The sequence below is a fragment of the Cricetulus griseus genome, chromosome 2, assembly GCF_003668045.3.
Source record: "Cricetulus griseus strain 17A/GY chromosome 2, alternate assembly CriGri-PICRH-1.0, whole genome shotgun sequence".
Taxonomy (NCBI): domain Eukaryota; kingdom Metazoa; phylum Chordata; class Mammalia; order Rodentia; family Cricetidae; genus Cricetulus; species Cricetulus griseus.
Window position 1 is genome coordinate 225,935,734 of NC_048595.1, and position 24,068 is coordinate 225,959,801.

General features: G+C 45.6%; 1 protein-coding gene across 1 annotated transcript in view; it reads right to left on the reverse strand.

The window, feature by feature from the left end:
* Nucleotides 1-320: 320 nt before the first annotated feature.
* Greb1l (GREB1 like retinoic acid receptor coactivator) overlaps nucleotides 321-24,068 on the reverse strand; it is a 101,700-nt gene continuing 77,952 nt past the window's right edge. Inside the window, exons 18-31 of the mRNA XM_035440293.1 lie at nucleotides 19,047-19,162; nucleotides 17,924-18,168; nucleotides 15,239-15,813; nucleotides 14,951-15,053; nucleotides 12,570-12,725; nucleotides 12,177-12,316; nucleotides 10,352-10,513; nucleotides 10,035-10,239; nucleotides 6,617-6,782; nucleotides 5,324-5,551; nucleotides 4,249-4,390; nucleotides 3,162-3,362; nucleotides 1,240-1,378; nucleotides 321-587 (exon numbers count right to left, since the gene is read on the reverse strand). Of these exons, the coding sequence (XP_035296184.1) occupies nucleotides 424-587; nucleotides 1,240-1,378; nucleotides 3,162-3,362; nucleotides 4,249-4,390; nucleotides 5,324-5,551; nucleotides 6,617-6,782; nucleotides 10,035-10,239; nucleotides 10,352-10,513; nucleotides 12,177-12,316; nucleotides 12,570-12,725; nucleotides 14,951-15,053; nucleotides 15,239-15,813; nucleotides 17,924-18,168; nucleotides 19,047-19,162 (2,742 nt within the window). The 3' untranslated portion in view covers nucleotides 321-423. The remainder of the gene's footprint in view (nucleotides 588-1,239; nucleotides 1,379-3,161; nucleotides 3,363-4,248; nucleotides 4,391-5,323; nucleotides 5,552-6,616; nucleotides 6,783-10,034; nucleotides 10,240-10,351; nucleotides 10,514-12,176; nucleotides 12,317-12,569; nucleotides 12,726-14,950; nucleotides 15,054-15,238; nucleotides 15,814-17,923; nucleotides 18,169-19,046; nucleotides 19,163-24,068) is intronic.

Sequence of the window (24,068 nt, forward strand, 5' to 3'; positions counted from 1 at the left end):
CAGGCCTCAAGTGTTAATCTTCAGTAATTCCACACCAGTGGTGTGAGTCCCATGTAACACATTCAAGCTGGCAAATGCTGACGTCAGTCCCCTGCCCCCCAACATAGTGTAGTAGAAAAAAACAATGCAAACTCCATATTTGTTCTCCAGAATATACCCTCAGGTTCCCACAGGCAGAGCACATCCTATGTAATTGCATAACTGCCCACTGTGGCACTGACCTGAACCTGGGTCCTTTCAGCAGAACTGAAGGACAGTGCCCCCAAAGAAGACCTTGGTCACATTTGGGGAGCTCTTTGGAGAAGAGATAAATACGTTGCACTTTGCTCCACAGTGATTGTACTTTAAAGGAAAAAAAAATCCCCAATAATTGTTGCCCCACTCCATCTAGGGATGTTTGTTGTTTTTGGACTCTCCTAAAACTCATATATGGCGTCCAGTAAGAAAGTAGAGAGGCTTGTCATCACTGCTGTTAGCAGTTTGAAACTCATCCCGGAGGCGGAACTGCCATTCATCCTCCAACTCTAATCGAACAATGGTTTGCCGTAAGGCGTTTCTGTCTTGGCAGATGACGCACAGGGTAGCACCTATAGGAAGAGCGGACATTGAATCAGTCAGAATGTTATCACCTTTGAAAACGAGCATACAGGTAGATATTTTATTCCAAGAGGTTTTGCAAGTTTCAAGGAGCTTAAAGTGATGATAGAAGGAGGTTTCCTTCAGCTACAGCTCTCTTCCCTCATAGACTGGTGAAGCCAGTGTTTTCTTGTGTCTTTAGAACAGAATGTTTCAATTGTAGCACTTTGTGTGTGCTGGGTGCTCTTCTGTGCCTTGTAGAGTGCTTAAAAGTATCCCTAACTTCCTGCTGACTGTTTGCTAAAGACACCCTCCACCCCAGACACACACAATGACAACCAAAAATCCAAGGCACATCCCTCCTACTTCTCTCACACACACACACGCACGCACGCACGCACGCACGCACGCACGCACGCACGCACGCACGCACGCACGCACGCACACGTCTTTTTAAGTTACGGATCATATTATTCACCTGCACCTAGTTTAGCCTTAAAACAGCCTGGTCTTCCTTCCCCAGTAATGTCAGCCGCCCTATTTTAGAATCAAAGTTTCCAAACTTCCAGCCAAAATTTTGCTTTTGTGTGTGACATTCAACTCTTGATTTTTTTTTCTCTATTGACAATGGCATTCACATTCAAGACACTAAATTTGACTTACCTTTTAGAAACTTGAATTTCTTAAGAAGATCAGCACCCACAAAAGAGTCACAGAGGTACAAGAGAAGTCCACTGAAAAACACTCCTTCACAATTGACATTGTTGGAGTGGGGTCTGGAGCTGATGTAGCATATGGCTACCTGAAAGTAGTAAGCAGAAAAAACAAACACATGTCAAAAGCAAATAAAGGGGCTGTACTTTTGCTAAGGAGCACTGTAGTCAATGCTTTCCTTTTCAGTTTGGGATGCAAGGTGAGCGCCAAGCTTTCTCAATATAAGTGGGTCGATTATTCAAGCTTTGTACTTATTTAGGAGTAAAAGTAGTAAATCATTTTTCTTGCGGAAATATTAAGAGTGTGTGTGTGTGTAAATTTTTTAATGCCCTACATTCTGGGGTTAGAGAGTTAGCTTGATGGTTAAGAGCACTGGCTGCTCTTTCAGAGGCCCCTGGGTTTGATCCCTGGCATCTACATTGGTAGCTCACAATCATCTGTGACTTCAGTCCCAAGGGATCCTACATCCCCCTCTGACCTCCATGGGCACCAAGCATGTACATGATGCACATACAGATAAAATGCCCATATGACCCCCCACACACATAAATAGTAAAGCAAAACAATACCACATTCCATAAGAAAGGCACAATTAGGAAAGACTAAATATTTCACTTTGAAAGAAGCTTAAGACAACATGAATTAGTTTTTAGATCCATATGGCTTCCATGCCTAGACAGTAACGACAGACATTGCAGAAAAACGACAGGATAGTAGAGGGAACAATGGAGTAAACTTGGCTTGAATTCAAACACTGGTTTCTTCAGTTAGTTGTCATGTGGGATACAGTTCTTCATCTACATAGGTAAGAAAACCTGTTAGAAGTATTTTTGAATTATTAGTATAGTCTGTTCAGTATTCAGCAAATATTAGCTGCTGTTGGTATTGAGATTGTATTGGCATATGGTTGGTTCTTTTGTTTTAAGGCAGAATCTCATTCTGTAACCCCAGCTAGCTCCTGGAATGCTGGGTTTACAGACATGTGCCTCCATACTCAGCCATCATATGATTTTAAAATTTTTATTTATAAAATTAATGGCATAGCCCAAAGCATGGATTATTAAGTTAGATTTGATTTATTGAATGTACTAAGACTTAATAGAGTTTGTGTTTGGATAAATGTGTTTATGAATATGTGCAAAGAAAAGGGCTAAAATTCCGGGACAGGAAAATGTTCTTGTTCAGGTTATGAGTAGTTTATTTTGTTCTTTGTTTCTCTCTTAATTTTGGTCATGCATATGCCATGGTGGGTATGTGAAGTGCAGAGGACAACTTGCAGGAGTTGGTTCTCTCCACCATGGGGACTCCAGGAATTGAGCTTGAGTTCAGTTTACCCACTGAGACATACCATCTTGCCAGCTCTAGTGTATATATGTATTTTTTTCAAATTCATTATAAGGATATAGTACATTATTGAAGATAATGAAATAGACTCTCAAGATAATCCAAAGGAAAAACTTAGTGGCAGAAACCTGGAGATGCAAATGGCAATTGAAAAACTAGACTGGACAGGTGAAGAACTTGAAGAATGGACAAAGGTGTACATAGCTTGTACTTATTTGTTCAGTAATCGTTGAGCTCTTGTTGTATCTGCTAAGATATGGTGTGCCTTTCAAGAACCAAATCTTGAGAAAATCCACATAATGACAACTGTCAATGTCAAAACAAGTAGACCAAGTAGCTACTTCTGTCCCTGCCATAAGGGCAGGCTGCTCAAAGCAGCTGACATCTCAGGAACCACCAAGTCACTGGCCAATCCTTTGCTTGTGGGACCCTTCGAGTCATACTGTCACTCACTGGCTCCTTATCAATGGACCTATAAAGGGAAAGAAATGGATGGGGTACCCAGGACTAGTCAGTCGAGTCTTTACCTCCTGTCCAATGTTAAGGTAGCAGTCAATGGCCAGTACAGGACTCTTGAAGTTATGGATGGCTTTGGGGAAGAGTTTATATGAGGCGTGTTGAAGGAACTTCTCCAGGAGGAACTGTGCAGGGGCTGCCAGTAGAGTGTGTTCACTGTCGGGAGCACAGACGTACTGAAGGGGCAAGATAGGAGCTAAGCTCTCTGAAACCTGAAATCAGATGGTCATGGCAAATGTGCCTGTCAGTAAATGAAATGTCTAAGATTACATTGGATTGCATACTAATGACTTCCATATACAGCACCCCCAAAGGATACCTGAAGTTACATGTAGCACTGAGCCTTCCATGAATGTTTACACACACACAAATACACACACTAGAATTTCTGAATTTCTGAGTGTGGTCTCTTGAGAACCAAGGTATAGTATTTTCAAGCCATGGTAGTGATGGTAAACTCCATATGAGGAGGACTGTTGGGGCTGGAGAGAGGGCTCAGTGGTGAAGAGCATTAGCTGCTCTTGCAGAAGACCAAGGTTTGGTTCCCAGTAGCCACATGGTGGCTCATGACCACTGTAACTCAAGATTCAGGGGATCCAGCACCCTCTTCTGGCCTCCACAGGCACCACACATACACATACACAAGTATTTTTATTTCTCTCCTGTGTTACATAAGGAGAAAACATAAAGATGGCTGTCTTGAAAATAAAGCTTTGCAGCTGGGCACTCGCCTTTAATCCCAGCACTCTAGAGGCAGAAGCAGGGGGATCTTTGAGTTCGAGGCCAGCCTGGTCCTAGTGAGTTCCCCACAGCTCTGTAGAAGGACCCTGCCTCGGATGGCTAGGTGGGTGGGGGGGTGGATGAATAGGCAAGCTTTGGTGGAATCCTTCAGGCTCAACTCTGAAACAGTTTTGTGTTTTCTGCCCGGGACTCGGCTGACAGGTGAAACTGCACAGCTGATGCTGAGGACTTGAGTTCCTTCCCTCCCTCGTCCAGCAGAAAAGCACGTGTCCAATGCCAGGACTTTAGTTACAGCACTATTCATAAGCAAGCATCTGTGCTTGTTCTCAACAGTGGAATCAAGCTCTACAAGCTTACCATGATCTTTGGTTTAATGATAAAGTCCCTTTGCCCTCCGACCTGAACACGCTTCTTCATGAGACTGAAGCTATTGAAGCGGCAGATGAGCAGGCCACTGCTGTTTGTTCTCAGGTTAAAGTCGACGTCTTCACAGAAGTACCTAAATCATAACCACAACAGGAAGTTTCACAGAAACACCTAAATCACAACCTCAACAGGAGGTTTTATAGAAGAACTTAAATCATAACCACAACAGGAGGCTTCTTTGACTCCCCTTCACAACTTAGCTATGATAACTCCATAAAGAAATGTGGCAGACATTAGGGGAGGGCCCAAAACATCACCTTGTCCTTGAGGAGCTAGCCCACATTCTACTGATTTGAGCATTACAGCTTTAAAGGGAGGAGAAAAAGAGGACTTCTGTCTGTTAGGCCACAGGGTTTTAGGGTAGTCCTGTCAGAAACAGGACTATATATCCTGTGTTCAGGAGAGCCAGAGGTCTGGTCACACACAGGATGATGCATGGAAGCAGTGGGTATTCTAATAGCTACAGGTTGGGGGTGGGCATTAAGAGTGATACCATTCTCTTGACATCATTCCTTGGCCATTACAGATTTCTCAGAAATGTGCATATGATTAATTCAAGGGGCCTGACTGCTGCCTTCTCCCTCTTGGAAGAGCTGTGGGTCTTACAACATTGGAGAGAGTGATTTCCTCCCTAGTTTTGAGAATGAAACGAGATTAACGTTGAATGTTCACAGGTGCACTGGTTGATCAGAAGCGACTCAATGGTTTTTGTTTTATTTGAATTCTTCTTGAATAATCAGGTGGCTAACCTGTGTTTTCTGATCATTTTACATTATAGTGTCAAGGAGCTAGGTCATGCTGGGTGTGGTGACACATGCCTATAATCCCAGCACTTAGAAGGATCTCAAGTGTGAGGCCAACCTGGGTCACATAGGAGTTGTGGGCAAGGGAAGGTAGTTGGAGGGGGCTTATGGTCCAAGGCAGAACAAAAACAGGGCAGAGGCTGTAGTGGGCAACATCCACCAATAGATGCCAGGATGCCCTGTGTCCACGGGGCCTGACCTACCTGTTGAAGTCATACTGTACATTCTGAGTCAGGTCTATATTGAGGAGAATGAAATCGTGCACATGACATCTTGAGAATGGGGCCTTTAGGCTCTGAGACGTCAGCTTGCTGCTCCATTTCTGTATACCCAGGATTGCATAGTGGACAATTTTCGGTGTGGCTTCAATATGCTGCAAGACAGTCTTCAAGGACACATTCTTGCTGGAAATTCCTGTTTCTGTGGGCTGGCTAAAATATAAAGTTAGTTTATGTAGAATGTCAATAAATATTCCTGAAGAACCAATGCTACTACACATTAGGAATCCTGTAGAGGCTGTAGTAAGATAATTTATATTAAGAAGGTCAAGTCCAATCACAGTGCCTAGCATGGCTAACTCAGAAAAGATGGCCTTTGGTGGTGGATGGTATTACCTTTAAGGCAAAAGGAAGGAAGGAAGGAAGGAAGGAAGGAAGGAAGGAAGAAGAAGGAAGGGAGAGAGAGAAACCCAGCTCATATTTCAATGTGAATAATGAACATTAGTTCCCAAACACATGACCAGAGGTCCAGAGGTTAGGAGTGCAGTAATAGCCAGTTTCTGATAATTACATGTCATAACTTTATGAACACTTCACTGATTTCAAATACACAGAAGAAGTGATAGGAAATCAGTGTTTCGTTAAGGACACTTGAATTTGAGGGGCAATTTCACAAGTGTTTTAGTAGTTAGCATTCTTGACTACTACCCGTTAGCACTGTGCCACCTGTAAGGAATCCTAGCAAGGTGGCACTGCTCTAGGAGAACCCCTGGTTTTCAGCTGGCTGTATTACAGGTGGTGAGCTCAAGCCAGGTGACCTGACTTTCTCTCCATTTAAGTAGTGGAGCCGTCAGTGTAAATGAGTCAGCATCAGAACAGGGAGCTTTGTTTTGTTTTGTTTTACACAGTCTCACTATGTAGCACTGGCTGGCCTAGAACTTGCTATGTAGACTGGGCTGGTGTCAAACTCAAAGGTTAGCCTGCCTTTGCCTCCTAAGTGCTGGGACTGAAAGTGTATACCACTATACCTGGACTGGAACAGATTTTTGCAGCTAACCAATACCAGGATTTGGAAATGGCCCAGGAACTTAATGACATACTGAAAGAAAAATCTTCAAGGAACCACCAGTGAGCTACTGAGTGGTCTTCTGATCCATCTTGCTCAGGAAAACTCTCTTACTTACTCCCAAGTCTAACTACAGCTATCTTTCATTGTTTCCCCCCCCCCCCCCCCCCCCCCCCCCCCCCAGGCACACAACTTCCTAAAAGTATCACTACCTGGTTTGCTCCTGAACACTGTGGATGTTCCACAGGACACAGGAGTCATCCATCACAACGATGAAAGGCCAGACACACTGCCGTTTGACTCCCAGCTCCTCCAGGCGATTCCTTTCCAGTTCCAGATTGTGGTATGATAGCTCCTTAATGAGGAACCTAGCGGCACCTGGAAGGCAGTAAGACAGTACAACCACAGCTCTACATCTTGCACTCTGACCAGTCACATGGCCTCCATTGGCACCCTGGTCCTAGAGGGACTGTGTGTCTACGTGGGAGCAGATAGAGTCACAGGTATGGGCATGTTGGGGAGAAAGTGCAGAGGACCCATGTCAGGCAGCTCCAGGGGATCTATCTGATGCTTCTGGCCTCCGACCCACACTTGTACAGACACATTGCTTTAAAAAAATCTCCAAAGAGTCACTGGGAAACGTAATCTAAAATGTAGATTCCAGCCGGGCGTTGGTGGCGCACGCCTTTAATCCCAGCACTCTCGAGGCAGAGGCAGGAGGATCTCTGTGAGTTCGAGGCCAGCTTGGTCTCCAGAGCGACTGCCAGGATAGGCTCCATAGCTACACAGAGAAACCCTGTCTCGAAAAACCAAAAAAAAAAAAAAAAAAAATGTAGATTCCTGGAATCCATTACTAGAAATGGCCTTGAGTAAGTCTAGTGAAGGGCCCTTCACAAGCAAATCTGATGATGTGTTCACTCTGAGGAACATACTTGAAGAATTCCGTTTCCCTGTTACAACAGAGGACACCTCACACAGCAAATGATATTAGTGACTAGGGCATATGACATGCTTGGTCCCACATCCTGCATCAGACAGTAAGACAGGGCCATGATGAGTAGAGATTTGGAAACAGGCACTCAGCCTAGATCTGCATTTTGCAAAAGATAGGATAGTACAGGAGATGCGACACGTGGTACGGAGCAAGAGGACCGAAGTCCTGCCACTTTTTATCCTGCCACTTTTTAGCCTTTTGTCTGGATGAGTTAACGCTGCCCAGCTTTGACTCCCTTACCTCTGAGAAGTGATGGCAAAGTTATATGTAGTCAGGATGGTGCCTAGCATATGGCACACACTAAGGAATGCTAATGGTAAGTAAGATGAATTAACTAAACTTTCTAAGTGGGCCACTCTAAAATAAAATGTAGATTATAACAAAAAAGGCTAGTAAGTGTATGGAAGAACCCCCAAATAGTAGGATTAGCTCAAGGTAGTTCTAGGATTTAGGGACATCTTGCCCTCAAGAGTCTGTGTAATGCTTTGGATTCTCAACATAGTATGGACCACATAGGAAAAACGGATAGCTTCCATGGCAGTCAGTGGCGAACAAGAAAATGCCTGCTTCCATAAACAGTATTAGAAGACCTAGTCACAGCAATTAGGCAAGAAAAGGAAAGTGATGCTCCCCAACAATATATCATTCATGGAGGAAATACACAGAAGTCTGTTAGAACTAATAAGAGAATTCAGCAATTTAAAAGGAAAGGTCTCAGGAATTTAGTTCTATTATAGCATGAAAAAGGTAGAATACTCAGGAATACACTTAACCAAGGAGGCAAAAGACAGTACATACACTGAGAAACACACAATATTAAGGAAATAAAAGGATATGCCAATAAATGGAAAGATGCCCAATATTCATAACTATAAAGCATGTTTTGTAGATAACCATACTTCAAAAGATCAGTAATTTAATGCACTATTTTTTTCACAGAAACAGAAAAAAAATCTATTCTTAATGGAATCTGAGGGCACCTCAAATTGCAACCAAATTGGAAGTCCTCCTGACTCTGTTTTTCAAATAGCAGCTCAAAAGGAGAAAATAGATAAGGTGACTATATCAAACTAAGAAGCTTTTGAAGCAAAGGAAATAATGAGCGGAGAAAAGACAACATACATCAGTAAGAGACAGCATAGAGAATGGGACAAAATACTGAAAATGACTGATCCAACAAGGGATAAATTCCTGGAATATATAAGGCACTCTAAAAGTTGAGTAGCAAAAATGCAGTTAGAAAGTGGACTGGAGCTAGGCATTGGTGGTGCATGCCTTTAATCCCAGCACTTGTGAAGCAGTGTCAGGTGGATCTCTCAGTTCAAGGCCAGCCTGGTCTATAGAGTGAGTTCTAAGATAGCCAGAGCTACACAGAGAAACCCTGTCTTGAAAAATAAAAAAAATAAAATTAATTAAAAAAAAAGGAAGGTGGGAAGAAGGAAGGGGGATGACTTGAAAGGATGGTGCACAACTTTACTCTTAACCCTTGAGAGGTATAGACGGGAGAATCACCAGTTCAAGACCAGTCATGGCTACCTAGTAAGATGTCTAAAAAACAAAGACTCCAAATAGCCAAGAAGTACAAAAAATACTCAGTATCACCAACCATCAAAAAATGCAACTCAAAACTGCAGTGAGCATCCCACCTCAGAAGGACTATCTCCAAAACGCATCAGTAAAGTGAGCAGTCCATGCTGCCAAGGGTGCAGAGGGAAAGGATCTCTTATGTGTTGGTAGGGCAACAGGGCCCTACCTAAAGCAGACGGAAACTGCAAGTACCATGTGATCCAGCAAGTCTAACGGTTGGTATATATCTGAGATATAGCCATTATCCTAAAGAGACACTTCAATAATGGGATCAACCTAGATTCCCATAGATAAAGACAATATGAGAACCACATAGCCATAAAGAGCATGGAATACTAAATCCCCTAGTTAATCTGCCTACCTGAATGGGTTTCTCCAGAACTTTTGAGCTTTGACACAACTAAAGTCTTTCAGGTCCCTGAGAATGGCTACAATATTATAATGTTGAAAAGCATTCTGGTAAACTTCCAATTAAAGTTTCACTGTAACTAGTTTTAAGAACTTGAATCTTGAGAATGTAAACAGCATTGGGTTTTTTTTAAATGGACTGTGGCACAGAATCTCAGGCAAAGGATGTCATCAAGTATTTCACATGCAAGAAATGAACAACCACAAATAGGCTTGTTTAAAAAAAAAAAAGCTGGGGGTGGTGGCACACACCCTTAATCCCAGCTGCCTGCCCAGGAGGCAGAGGCAGGTAGATCTCTGAGTTCAAGGCCAGTTTGTTGACAGGACTAGAACAGGACTTCACAGGACACACCCTCTAAATCAGACACATCATCACCTCTCGCCCTAGAACATTTGTCATGGATACATTCTGGCGGTAGAATGTCTAGCCTGAGAACATTAGGGAGTCTAAACTAGGAAGACTCCCGACCTGTCCCAGGGTGTTCAATATTCCAGCTGTTTAGTGCTTACTAGTCCTCAGAAGTTAAAAATTCTGTAAACCTGAACAAAAATGTTAGGGTCTACAAAATTACAAAACAGGGGCGAAGGAAGAACTCAGAATCAAAAGATGGTTGTCCTCTCGGCCCCGAGGGCACCCTTACCCACGCCTGCGTTATTGAACATGCCGGGAAGCACCAGCATGATGTGGTTGGGCCAGTACTTTCGGTACAGTGGCATCTCATATTCTTTGACCACTAGGAGGTGAAGGTGGCTGATGCCCTCCATGGCATGGAAAAGGTTTAGGAGTCCGTGCTCGTGGCGGCCGCTGGAAGGAGTGAAAATAGGGCTCTTGACTGCATTTAGATTCTGTGAAAGAAAACAAATGAGAGCAAAATGGGAGAGAAAAACCCTCAGCTGCGAGCATCTTGGAGGACCCCATGGAAGGACCATCAGCCCTCACCCAGAACCTCTAGCCCACCTTGTCTGAAACCAGCGGCAGCCGCATGCTTTCCAGGTGTCTGCCCTGCTTACTGAAGACAAAATGACTCTCTTTGGACTTGGGAATGATGAAGTAGAGCTGGACTTCTTCTCCCAGCATCGAGGAAGAAAATGTGAACGCATGCAGGGTAGAGTCAGACATCTGGATTTGCAAAAAAGAAAGAGGAACGGTCAGTCTATGGTTCCCAAACTTCCAGGCCATTTTAGATTTTTGGCATAAGCAACTGGTAAACATAAGCGCCACCAGACATCCCGGCTGTGAGGAGCAGCTGTGAGGAGCAACGTGTAGACGGCTTTATCATTTACTTGCTGTCACTGATGGAGAGGAGTCAAGTATGGAGCCCTGATAAAGCTTTTCTGAGGAGGAAAAGTCACACTTGACATTGTCTATCTTTATTCCTCATAGGTTTAGTACCTTGACAAATGTTCACTCTAAAGACAAATGTCCCTATGTGCTGCCCTGCTGTATACACATTTCCCCAAAGAACCCAGGAACAGAGACCCTTCTGCTCTGAGTCAGACTGAACACTTTTAAGTTTCAGCTCGTGGAGAATAGGGCTAGAATTGAAAATGTGCCTGTGGTTCCATCTTTTCTTGTTAAGTGGAAGGCAAAGCGTTTCCAACATTTAGTGAGTAACTCTGATAGCAGGGAGACCATGTGACTTGTATAAGGCAGTATAATCTAACCTGTCTGTAAAGGTTACTTTGAAGTTCGAATGCTCAGCAATCCACTGCCATGAGTAATTATAAAATAGCTCTTTCAGTCATACAATGAAGCCAATAATTGATTTAATGGAAGGACAACATTTTCATCAGCACCTAAAATCCAGGTAGGTTTCCTAATAGTTTTAATCTAAATATTACATTTCAGAAAAAAATAATAAAGTATGTTCTATATCACAAATGTGGGGATATATTACTTGTATTGTAATCATACAGAAATTATGTCAAGAGGGACTTTTTAAGCAGAAAATTTCTAAACCCCTATAATTTATAGGCCAAGGCCCTTGTGTCTTCTATGTCCTATGAGGAATTGTGAACAGGGCCAGTGGGATGGCTCAACAGGGGAAGGGGCTTTGCCACCGATTCTTAGGGCCCACAATGGTAGAGTGAGGGAACTAATACATGCATGCACGAACACACACACACCATTTAATTAAATTGCCAACAGACTAGTAGCTGTCCAAGAAAACAAATGACATAACAGGTAACTTGTAGCCAGTTTTCAATGTGTTGTTTCTAATACCCATTGGTCAGGATGTCCTTTCAAGGGGAGGTGTGGTCCTGAGGAGAAGCAGGTTTGGGGAATTCGCTCAGCACAGCCTAGAAGCAACAGGATCCCAGTGCTCAGTGCCAAGACACAAACTGAAGAAGAGAATGGGGAAATGATAGGCAGCTTCTCCTGCAAAGTAGGGGTGCTACTATCAACTGCTGTCTCCTCCTTGTGTGTGTAAGGATGCACTAGACAAAAAGATGCCAAAGGGGGTGATGGAAGGTGTTCTTATTATTTGCAGGGCCCTGAGTTGTATTCATAATGACCAAAATATGAGAAAATAAAACCAGGCACCGTAGGCATGCCTATAATTCCATTCAGTATGCAGGAGGGTTGGGAATTCGAGGCTAGCCTGGAACACTGAGTTCCTGTACCCAGAAGGAAATCAGAGGAAGAGACAGCTGCCAAGTAATAGTCTACATTGTTTCCCCAGGGCCTGAAGCTAGGGGTCTCAGGTCTCCTGTCCGTCTCCCCAAGGACACACAGGGTCCATACTGAACAGAGTTCCTAGGCAAAGGCAAACCGGCTGCACCTGGGAGGTGGAAGTGAAGTCCATGTACTGGTGGCACTGCTCACAGTGGTGGAAGGTGTTGTAGGCCGCATACTTCGTCAGCATCATAGACACGGTTTCTCGTTTCCGGGGCTCCTCAGCTTTGTATTCCTTTATTACTTCTGTGTACAAGGGGATGAGAAACTGTTATCTCCGTGACACACAAGTAAAGCTTGGGAAGAAATGCTCATTCCTCTTACGGACTTCTCAAAGGACTGTATCATTTGAGCCCCGATGAGCAAGTATAAAAATCAAGATGTGTGTGTGTGTGTGTTCATGTGTAAGAGTGAAAAACGGAATGTTGCACTCTTGTCAAAGGAGTGGCCTGTCTCCCTCCCCACCCTGGGCCCTGAGCCTGGCTCTATACACACTGACCTTGTTTGACCCCAGCCAGCTTCTCACTGTAGACCAGGCTCATCACACTGTACTTGGGATCGTGCACACTGACGTCAAAAGGCATTTTGCTGAAAGTCTCAATGTCAGGCCAGGGATCTCCCTCTGACTGGCTCACTCCGCTGGTTTCATTGTTATCTAGGGCAAGGCAGGGCACAGGATGGTGGGTCCACCTCCTTTCCTCCCCCACCTCCTCCTCTCCATGACCGTGCAAAGCCTGGGCAGAGTGCGACAAAGCACTTCGGAGACACGAGCTCTCTTTTTTGTTTTTATTTTTAATTTATTTATATGAGCATTGATCGGTGTTTTGTCTGTGTCAGATCACCTGGAACTGGAGTTAGACAGTTGTGAGCTGCCATGTGGTGCTGGGAATTGAACCTGGGTCCTCTGGAAGAGCAACCAGTGCTCTTAACCTCTGAGCCATCTCTCCAGCCCCAAAGCAAGCTCTTATCCCAGAGTAGAAGGAACCAGAACCATTCCTTCAGACTTTGGCCAGGAAGGGGATTTCCCCCTACTAACCCTGATTACTTCACAAACTCACCAGCTCAGTTCACAGATTCCTATCCCATAAGACCCAGAGTCTTCCTGTGTTCCTTAAACACACTTATTTGGATGATCAAAATCTTCAGCTTTAGCTGTGGGATGATTTTGTTCTTGTTCCTTCTCAGTACTGGGACTTCCTGCATCACATGTGCCAGGCAAACCCTCTACCATTGAGCCATGGCCCCAGCATTTTCCGTAGACATCTGAGACAAGGATTGCTAATCTCGGTTGTCAGTTTGACTACATTGGATATCAGCTACAACCCATGCAAATGGGCACACCTGTGAAGGGTTTTCTTGATTGGCTCATTTGAGGTCAGAAGATCCACCTTAAATTTGGGTCACACCTTCTCGTGACAGTGGACACCAAAGGACATGGAAGAAAGGACCTTTTGCTTTTTGCCTGCTTGCTCTCACTCTTGCTAGCAAGTTCATCCATCCTGCTGCTGAGGCATTCCTTCCTACTTCTTTTGGATTCCACTGTAGACCAAAGACCAGCTGAACAGCTGTCAAATTGTTGGCCTTTCTATCAGGGCTCTCTGATGATATATTAAAAAGTGATTTATTAGCAATGCTAGACTAGGCAGACCACAGCCTGGGAGCCACTCTAATAAATCACTTTTTAATATATCATCAGAGAGTCCTGAGTAATACAAGGTTTTTACTAACTTGATGGGGTCCTAGGCAAGCCTTGCTGGCATTCCTTCCCCGACCTTAGCTGGGATGACAGCCTGGTGAGCAGGCCTGAAGCTGCCTGAAACTTTAGGATGCAGTGAACAAAAGTCCTGGTATATGCGTACATTAGAATTACCCGGTTGTTCTATACTCCAGCACACACTCATCCCCTCCCATCCCCCTCACAAGTCCCCAAGAGCAGCATAGTCAGCTTCCTTCCTCGGGTGCCAGCTGTAGCCTTCAAACATTTCCAGAGCTTGTCCCACACCTTGGTACTGTACCCGCTAGGCACAAACTTAAACCCCAGTGTACCAGCTTGTGCAGGTCTTAGAGACACAGGGATGGGGTATTCCAGGTGCTAGGACAGCACGGCAGCAGGCACAGATTCTGTGTGCAGTAGATGGTGTTCGTTATTAACAACAGGGGTGTTGAGGAGGCAGCTGCAGGCTGCCTCAGTAAGAAGGGTGCTTTGCAACCATAGACCCTTAGGACCCATGTGGAGAGAGAACTGACTCCCAAAAGTTGTCCTCTGTCCCTGCCCGTGGGCCCCTCCCATACATACATGCACACAATAAAATGTAAGGTTTTTGTTTGTTTTAAGTAGCATAAACTTCTTTGAGGGAAAGCCCAAGATTAGAAGTAAGGCTATTACTTCCTAACATAAATACCATTTGATTTCTCCGCTGTTACAGCTTGCATTGCAGTTGGCACTGTTTGCAGTTGCAAGCATGTTCTACTCAGGAAGGGTCTTATGCCTCCCAGTGCACTTACAACTCAACCCTCCCCAGAGGCCCTCCTGTTGGGTGGCAAGTGACAGAGAAGCTTTGGCATCCCAGGGCGGGCGTGGGGGGATTGCAGGATCTCTGTAGCTGCATGTTGGGTAAAATCAAAGGCTGTGATACCAAGGAGTTCAGTGCAGAGCTGGCAAGAACCACAGGGTTTTACCAATCACGGCAATGAACCTACATACCTACCAAGGCTGATGAGACCCCCGGTGCGCAGCTGCAGCTTGCTGCTGCTGGAGAGAGGCCCCCAGAAGCTGAGAGCCACCGTTCACTTGTCTCCAGTCCATGATGGCTCTGCAGCTTAGGACAAAGCGGCCTTGGCTCTCGGCTCTCATGCCTTGGTCATAAAGTCAAGCCTCACCTGTGTTTATCTCCTCCTCATCATACACGTCCACCTCTAGCAGCCGGATGAGCATGCGGAAGAGAATCCTAAGGAACTGCAAATAGGAGGCAGTCTTCCCCACCTGATGGAGGCATTGTTAATCCAGGAAGGGGCGAAGAGGGGAAGAGAGGGAGAGGAAAAAGAAAAGAGATTTCTTTCACACTTTGGCTCTTTAACTGAGGTCTGAATGAGGTCATCTGCCATCCCTACCAACCCCCAAGATGTCCCCCAACAGCCCAGACATGTTCTGCCCTGGTCTCTCCCTACCTGGGGGGGCCCAGTGAGCAGCAGCCGCCTGGGGTGCAAGGTCCGGGTGCCTGAGGCGGGGTCTGGCTGGTTGCTGTAGTCAGCATGGTGCTGCCGGGCCGAGGTCCACTGGCGGTAGTAAAGGGACTGCTCCTCGCTGCTCATGTCCTTGTGCAGGCCTGGCCGCAGGGAGCTCACCCAGGCTACATCAGCGTGGGGTAGCAGGGAGGAGGAGGGTGGCAGCCTGCCGCCCTTCTGGGATCCCAGCAGGCTGTATGCCGCTTTGGATAAGATCACCACTGGGGGCAGGGCTGTGTGCAGGCTCCGGCAGCCTCTGGGGGGCTGCCCTGACCACGTAAGAGCCTGCGCACTGGAGGATGAGGACGAAGAAGGCTTGGAGGTAGTGCTGCTGGCCATCGGAAGGCCCAAAGAGTCACACTCCTGCTTCAGGCTCTCCCCAGGGGCAGCAGTGCTGGCGGAGACTCCTTCATCCAGCCGCACGCTGGGGGTGGGGCTCTGGAAGCTGGGGGTCAGAGGCTGCTGCTGGGGTTTGTCGGCTGTGCTAGACGAACTCACCCCGTTCTCCATGATGGAACCTGCAAGAGGACAGTGGAACTCATCCTATTCCCATCCCTCCCTGATGTCAAGGTCAGGAGGTAAAGGCTACCGAAAAAATCAACAAACTGAAAAAAGCTTTTGGACTGCAGATGGCGATGGAATATTTACTCTGCCTCCGGCTCCACACTGCTCCCTCCTGTTCCCTTGCCCTGGCTTGTGGGTAGGCTTGACCCATGAGAGACACACGCTAGAAGTTGGTTCTATCTCCCCTGGCTTCCTTCCCACATTGTCCCCTGGGAAGCCAGGCCTGGTTTGCAGGGTCACTAGATCCCAGTACTTTGTCACCTGTTGTCCCTTTTCTAGAGCCTTCCAACATTTTTGGAAGTAGTCCCTCTATTAAAGTCTCTCCCCCGCCCCTGCCCCCAACCTCCTCTGTCAGATGGTTCCACAGTTAAGTCCATAGCCATTTCCTAAATCAGGGTAGGAATGTTTCCATGGGGTTGGGTAGAAAGGAGACCTGCAGAAGAGGAGTTGAGAGTATCCAGTTTCTTTACTTTTTCTGTTAACTTTAAGCAGGCTTCCCTCTGGTGGATGAGCCTCCTGATACTCATGGCTGAAGATCCTCTCTGAGCTCAAGAGGTGTTGTTCAGCCATGCAGGTCAAATCCCAGCTATGGGACCTTCACTTGTTAAAAGCAAACCTCTCTTGCACTGGAGAGATGGCTCAGAAGTTAAGAGCATAGATTGCCCTTGCAGAAGCTCCAAGTTTAGCTCCCAGCACCTATGTCAGGTGGCTCACAAATGCCTGTACCCAAGGCCTCTGGCCTCTGTGGACATTCATGTGCACGCCCTCCACACTGGACACATACACATAAATTAAAGATAATAAACAGTGCTTTTCTGAAAAAGAAAACTTTATGCTCCTGTGACTGTGGGGGCTTCCAAGTGTTGGGATCAGGTTACCCTGCTCTTGTTACTCCACAGTGTCTATAAAACAGTGCTCTTCATTCCATTTTGAGGGCGAAGGATGAGTGCATCCCTGCATGGGCTGAGAAACTGCACTGTCGGCCGGCCACCACCCACCCAGCACAGAATGACCAATGACTTATTCCTAGAAGTAGGAAGGGAGCTGCCCTGTAAGTTTATTTCGTGAACTGAAACTGTACGGGACATAAGTACATTAAAAATCCTATAGAACTTGGATGTGCCAGACCAAGGAGAGGATACCCCTTGTCTCTTCCTGACCTCATATTCCCAAGCTCTTAGGTTTGACAACCCCCTTTCACTTTGTTACTTTGCACTGTCCTCTAGCTTTTCTGAGATGCTTTCAGGAAAACTGAGGAGCCTGCAGTGGTGGAGTTGAGTCGGGGGTGATGAGAGGTAAACAAGCTGACCCTGCTGAGGGTCTCATGTCCCTCCGGGCCTTGGGTCACTGCAGACAGGAGGCCTACAAGCATGGAATCAGCCAACAACTGCTGGCGGAATCAACAGGAACGCTGGTGCTACTCTGGGTAGAAGTGTGTGCCTGCTTGCACGTGCATGCCCAGGCAATGACCTCATCTGCATGGTAACTCAGAGTATGAGTGGGACACTTTTGGAGGGGGTGTTTCAACACACTCTCTTCCTTGTACTTTGACACATCTTCTACACTAAGCTTTTTTATTTTCATAGTCAAAAAAGTATGGAAGCGGGGCTGCATTTGCTCTATTACAGTTTACGAGGCTTTGCAGTCTCCTAGTAGCCCCTGGAGAGTGTGCCAGGAAGAACTTAGGATAACTAGTCATCCGCTCATGTGCTCATATATCCTTCCTCCAGCCATCCGCCCCTTCATCCATCTTGCCACGCATCCAACATTTGTACCAGGAACAAGCTCACAGCTTCCATCCAGACTGAAAACAAGCTCTCTATGCAAATATGAGCTCTGGGGTAATTGGAAGGAGATGGAGAAGCATCAGGAGCATGGTGCCAGCTATAAGGCAAACCAGTTACAATTTTTTGCCTTTAGTGAGCTCATGGTTCCACCCAGAGAAAGCTGTAGCTATTCGGCTCTCTGGCTTCGCAAGCATCCTTCCCAGCAGCTGGTCCCTGCCGTTGCTTGAAGACCTTGGGCATCAGTGACAAGCTCCACCTTTTGAAGGTGAGTTCTGACCTGAGGTTCCTGTGACAGCGCTGCTGTTGCTCTGCGGTCGCTCCAAATCGATGAGCAGCTCCTCAGAGTCATTCTCACTGGTGGGGGCCCTCTCCGCCTCCTTTCCACTGAGGTCGAGGGCAGCAGTAGGCCCCCGGATGACCTCTTTTGAGACATAGCAGCATGCCAGGCCCACCTCCTGCTCCAATGCCGTGCGAGTTAAGTAGCTTGAATCGATTAATCGTAGGTCACAATACTTTAAAGACCTATACAGAGGAACTATATTAGGGGCATGTCCCTCCAACACAGAATACTTAAGCATGCCTGAAGGTCCTGTGGTCCATGGGACAGGGAAGACCACAGGCTTTAGCGCTGTCTAAGTCTGCTTTACATCTCTCCCTCACCTCCCAGCTAGCCATCTTTCTTCCTGCTCTACTTCTGTGTCCCCAGAGTATAAAATAGAGAGGACGTGGGCGAGAGATATAGATCAATGACAGAAAACTTGTCCAGCATGTGTGAGGGCCTGGATTCCAGCTCCAGTACCTCTGAAAGCCAGAGTCAAAGGCTCAGTAGACAGAGCTGGCTCATCAAGGAAAGAGGCATGGCACATGGGAGCATTTGGCACACGGTAAACGTTCTGCTGGTGCTTTCATTGCTATTGCCTTCAAATCTACCGTCCCTAGATCCTTGTTGGAGTTTAGACTATCAGATTAACAAAGAGCTTTATCTAAATGACCCACCTACCTATCATCTCTCTGTGTCTGTCTATAATCTATCTATCTATCTATCTATCTATCTATCTATCTATCTATCTATCTATCTATCATCCATCTATAATCTATCTGAATACCTATCTGTCTGTCTGTCTGTCTGTCCTCTGTCTATCTGTCTGTGTGTCACCTATCACTTCCTGCCTTTCCTCTCAGCCTCTCAGCCTGTCTTGCTCTGGGCAAAGCCACAGTTCACCTGTAGCTCAGTCCTACTCCAGAACTGGAAATCTGAAAGGCAGAATGAATGAGGCTCTATTTCTTTCGTCCCTGCATGAAGCAATTACTGCCAGACAACTGAAACTGGTTCATCAATAATTTGGTAGTTCACCTGGGGCGCTGTGGTGCGCAGAACCCTGCAGTGATACACATCTTACCTGGGGAAAGTTTCTCCAAGAGGGTCCTTGCCAGTTAATATCACTATGCAGGGCAGACCTTCCAAGTCTTGGTATGTTCTAGGGATCCACTCTTCCTGATCAATTCCTCTCCACATCTGTAGAAGGGAAACAGAAGAAATCATTAATGGTCCTCATTCAAATTTATATCTTTTTAAAAGGTTTCTGGATACAGGCTTCCGATACACCAAGCTTTCTAATCACCTCCACTATTGTGCAGACCATGTATATTGGAATGGTTGTTTTTTTATTTTTGATCTTTGAGACAGGGTCTCATGTAGCCCAGGCTAGCCTCAAACCCCCTATGTAGCCGAGGATGATTTTGAACCCTTTATCTTACTGCCTCTATCTCCTAAATGTTGGCATGACCGGCCCTTCAAAGCATGTGGGCTTCAGTTCCTTCTCAAGAGCACAGAAAGGTGTTGGTGAGCTTCACTCATTATCTCCACAAGTCAGAGGAACACAATCCCGCACCCTTCTGGTGATGTGAAATGCACAGTTCCAGGCCACACTTGCTGACTCTGGCACTGAACTACAGTTTTAATGGACAAACTCTGGGGCTCGGGTGACGAGAAAGGATGGTGTTAGGATCTATTTATTTATTTATTTATTTATTTATTTATTTATTTATTTATTTAGTTTTTTTGAGACAGGGTTTCTCCGTGGCTTTGGAGGCTGTCCTGGAACTAGCTCTTGTAGACCAGGCTGGTCTCGAACTCACAGATTCCGCCTGCCTCTGCCTCCCGAGTGCTAGGATTAAAGGCGTGTGCCACCAACGCCTGTTGAGAAAGGACAGTTTTAGTTGTCAGGGACTTGAGAAAGAATCTCAAAGCTCATCCAAAACATTTTAATCAAGGAAATAGTGAAGATAGCCCCAATTATGGTGTCTAATTTTTCTCTTTCCCCCCTTTATTGGCTTTAAAAATAACTTTCCTGGAGGTGCAGGTCTGTAATCTCAGCTACTCAAGAGGCTTGGGAGAGATGCTCCCAAGTTCAAGGCCACCCTGTGGGCATCTTAATGAGACATGTATCCAAAACAAAACAAAACAAAAAACAAGGTGAAAGAGGACCAGTCTGGTCTACACAGTGAATTCCAGGTCAGTCAGGGCTACATAATGAGAACCCATCTCAAATAAATAAATAAAATATGTTAACAAGTTATTATAATTTTAATAATTCATATTTAATTTTAAATATTGTTAATAATATTTGTTTCTTATAAAGAATTGTGGTTATTAACACATTTTTTCAAACATTTCCTTTGCTAAGCTCCAAATACACTGAAATCTATTAGCCAAGAGATAATATAATGGTTCAGTTAATGTTTTATTGGGATCTGGAAAATACTTAATGAGAGCTGGCATTGTAGTACACACCTGTAACCCCAGCACTCAGGACAGTGAAGCAGGAGCACTGAGTTCAAAGTCAGCCTGGGCTACACAGTCAGACCCTGGTGAAAGGAGGAAGAGGGAATAAAGGAAGGGTATTAAAAAATAACTAGAGCCCCAAAGGACCCAAACTATTCTTACATTTTCACTTATTGTCCAATTTTTTGTTTCCTTTCTCTCCATGTGCACATACACACACACACACACACACACACACACACACACACACACACACATATATACACACACACACACATACACACACTCATAATTGTTCATAGCTTGGGGGACTTTTTTACACTTTTGAAAATCAAGGCATATCAGGATATCAGGAAGCCTCTACAGGAGTAGGTTTCCATGTGGCTTTTCTTTTATTCTTTTTTTTTTTTTTTTTTTTTTTTTGAGACAGGGTTTCTCTGTGTAGCCTTGGCTGCCCTGGAACTCACTCTGTAGACCAGGCTGGCCTCAGACTCAGAGATCCACCTGCCTCTGCCTCTGCCACCCGAGTCCTGGGGTTATAGGTGTGCGCCCATGTGACTTTTCAAATGGCCTTAGTGTTAGTTGTTCTCCCCATACTCCTCCTTTGTGTTTCTCTCCCACCCCTCCCTGTTTTTCCTCCCATTCTACTTCCCCTTTACCTCTCCATAGAGATAGGTTCTAGTTCCCTTTCCTTGGGAGAGCCTCTTGTTCCTCCTGTTCCTTAAAGGGACCTAACCTCTGTGGTCACTCAGATGGTAGCACACCTACTGAAAACTCACAAGCTGACATCCACGTACAAGAGAATCCTGGGTCTGGCCTACCTCACTTGGGCTGATTTTTCCCCCCTAGCTTCATCTATTTATCTGCAAATTTCATAATTCACTTTTCCTTTTAAAACTTTACCTATATGGGTGTTTTTCCTGCATGACAGTCTGTGTACTACATGTGTACACAGAGCTCACTGGATCCCTGGGACTGGAGTTAGACAGGTGTGAGATGCAATGTGGTTGCTGAGAATTGAACCCCTGTCCTCTGGAAGAGCAGCAAGCGCTCCTAAATGCTGAGCCATCTCTCCAGCCTCCATCACTTAATTCTTCTTAACAGCTGAGTAAACAACCGCTTTTAAATTTTTATTTAAGGCCCACTCCATGAGATGGAATTCACAGCCCAAATTGCTAAAACGGCCAAGAAGCTGAGCCTCTAGCTAGGTCATGGGCTGAGGGGAAACCCTACTACTATTATTCTGTTAAAGGAGCATAGTACTGACCCATATGCCAGTGCCTCACTCAGCATACAGCAGAGAAGCTTCCTGCGGTAGATGGGAATCAACAGAGACCCACAATTGGACAATGGCCAAAGCGAGAGGAGGCAGAAACAGTGTAAGAAGCAGAGGAAACAGGACAGATGCACACATGAACTCAAGACTAAAGCCACACACACACACACACACACACACACACACACACACACACACACACACACACACACCCGGGTTCAAGCCAGACAAAATTCAGCATCGAGTGAGCACACAACGTTCCAGCTCTCAGCCAAGGAGCTATGTGCACTTGGTTCTTGCTGGCGAGTGGGAAATCAGTTTCCTCCCATGGAGTGTTCCTGGGTAGATCAGCCAATGGGGAGAACCTCCAGGCAGGTTCCATGACGTAGCTGGCTGACAAAAGACAGACCCCTTCTCTTTTGTGGACTTTTTGTCTTATTGGTCTGTTCCAGTTTTCACTTTTGTGGGCTTTGTTTTGAAAGAGAGAGAAAAACATAAAAGTGGCTGGGGAAGAAGGTGGGGCAGTTCTGGGAGGAGGTGGGGGAGGGGAAAACATGGCCAAATATTTTGTGACCTACCATGTGGTTGCTGGGAATTGAACTCAGGACCTCTGGAAGAACAGCCAGTGCTCTTAACCTCTGAGCCATCTCTCCAGATTTCTGTCAAATATTTTTTTGTGGAACTTTAAAAAAAATTAAATTGAAAACTCAACATTCTACGTCTAGTTTTTAAAAAATACAGTTGGGTTGGAACGATGGCTCAGCAATTGAAGAGCACTTCCTGCCCCCGCAAGAGTGGAGTTCAGTTCCCAGCATCCATGTCAGGCAGCTCACAACCACCTGTAACTCCAGCCCCAGAGGATCTGATCCCTCTTCTGCTCTCTGTATAACACACACACAGTTTTAAAAATCTTAAAAATATATGGGCCAGCATGCCCTGGGGTGACCTTGACCTTGAGCATTGTGGGTCCCTGGCATGATGGCACTCATATGCCTGTAATGGCAGTGCTCAAGGAGGTGAAGGCAGAATCCGTTTCAAGGTCTTCCTCAGCTACAAGGTGAGTTTAAGGCCAGCCTGGCTACTTGAGACCTTGCCTCCAAACACACATCTTCAGAAGGACGTCAAGCCCCCATCCCACAGCACATCAAGAGGAACAGTGAGTCACCTCACTCACAGCAAACAATCCTGGAACAGCAGTCATTCTACTAAGTGACCGTCACTCTGCGTTCATGCTTTTCCTGACAGTGGGAATTCCCCTTCAGAATTTTAGATCCAGGAATCCACCATTAGGTCATGCGTGATTCCACCAAGGGTAAAGAACCAGGATGAGGATAGGATAACAGATATTTCACCACTTGAGGACCTTTTCCAAAGAGTGCTAACCACACTTTGGAAAATACCTTTACTCTTGACCAATAACAACCAGTCAAATCACTGTGCAGGCTTTCCCATCAAACTACTACTTGTGGTGAATGATAGTGACTCCCTCCATGGATCTACTGGGGCCTCAGAGTGATTTTTTTTTTTTTTCCTGGAGACACTTAAGCCAACACAAAAGACTGGACAAGAACTTAGTTTCAGTTCAATACTGGGCTCACTACCAAGGTATTTATCTAGAGACTTTGTAAGGATTCCGGCATTATGCTGGCCTGCCCCTGTCACCTGGCAGAATGCACTCAGGCAGTACCGTGGTCAGCCCAGGATTCCATGACTGTGTGTGTAGTCTGCACAGAGGTGCAAAGGGCCCCTTTAAAAGAAAGACCCCACCCACTTACGATCTCTTTCCCGATTTTTTCCCTCTCCATTTCCTTCTGTTCCCCTGGGACAGACAGGACTTTTCCTGTGTCCCTCTTCTCTTCCGTCTCCTCTCTGCCTCTGTGTCTCTTTACCGCTTCTCCCCCCTCCTTTCTTTCTAATAAAACTTCCCACTAAGCTCTGTCTGCCTGGCATGTTTGTCCCTCTCCCTCGGTCACCCTCACCTGCCATGGCATCCGCCATGGTTCCTCAAGCTTTATCATAACAGGCTTCACACACTTGTTGGGCAAATGGATTGATTTATTTAAGGTTCAGATTTTAATCTGTCCAAGGCTAAAATTTTAATGCTTGCCATCTCTTATCAATTAACCATCATGCACAAGGTCATATAGCGGGAGTAGTGTTTCATTTTATCCAATAGGCACGCCTGTCTTCTGAGAATGGTAAAGAACTTAGGGGCATCCAGCTGGTGAGAGAGTCTTGCTTAGATATGAGCATTTCAGAGGAGTTCACATTTTCACCCTCACACTGATGGTACAAGAAAGGAGAGACTTAGAACAGAGCTTAGAACAGAGGTTCCAAGCATCTGGGACTCGCTTATGTGTC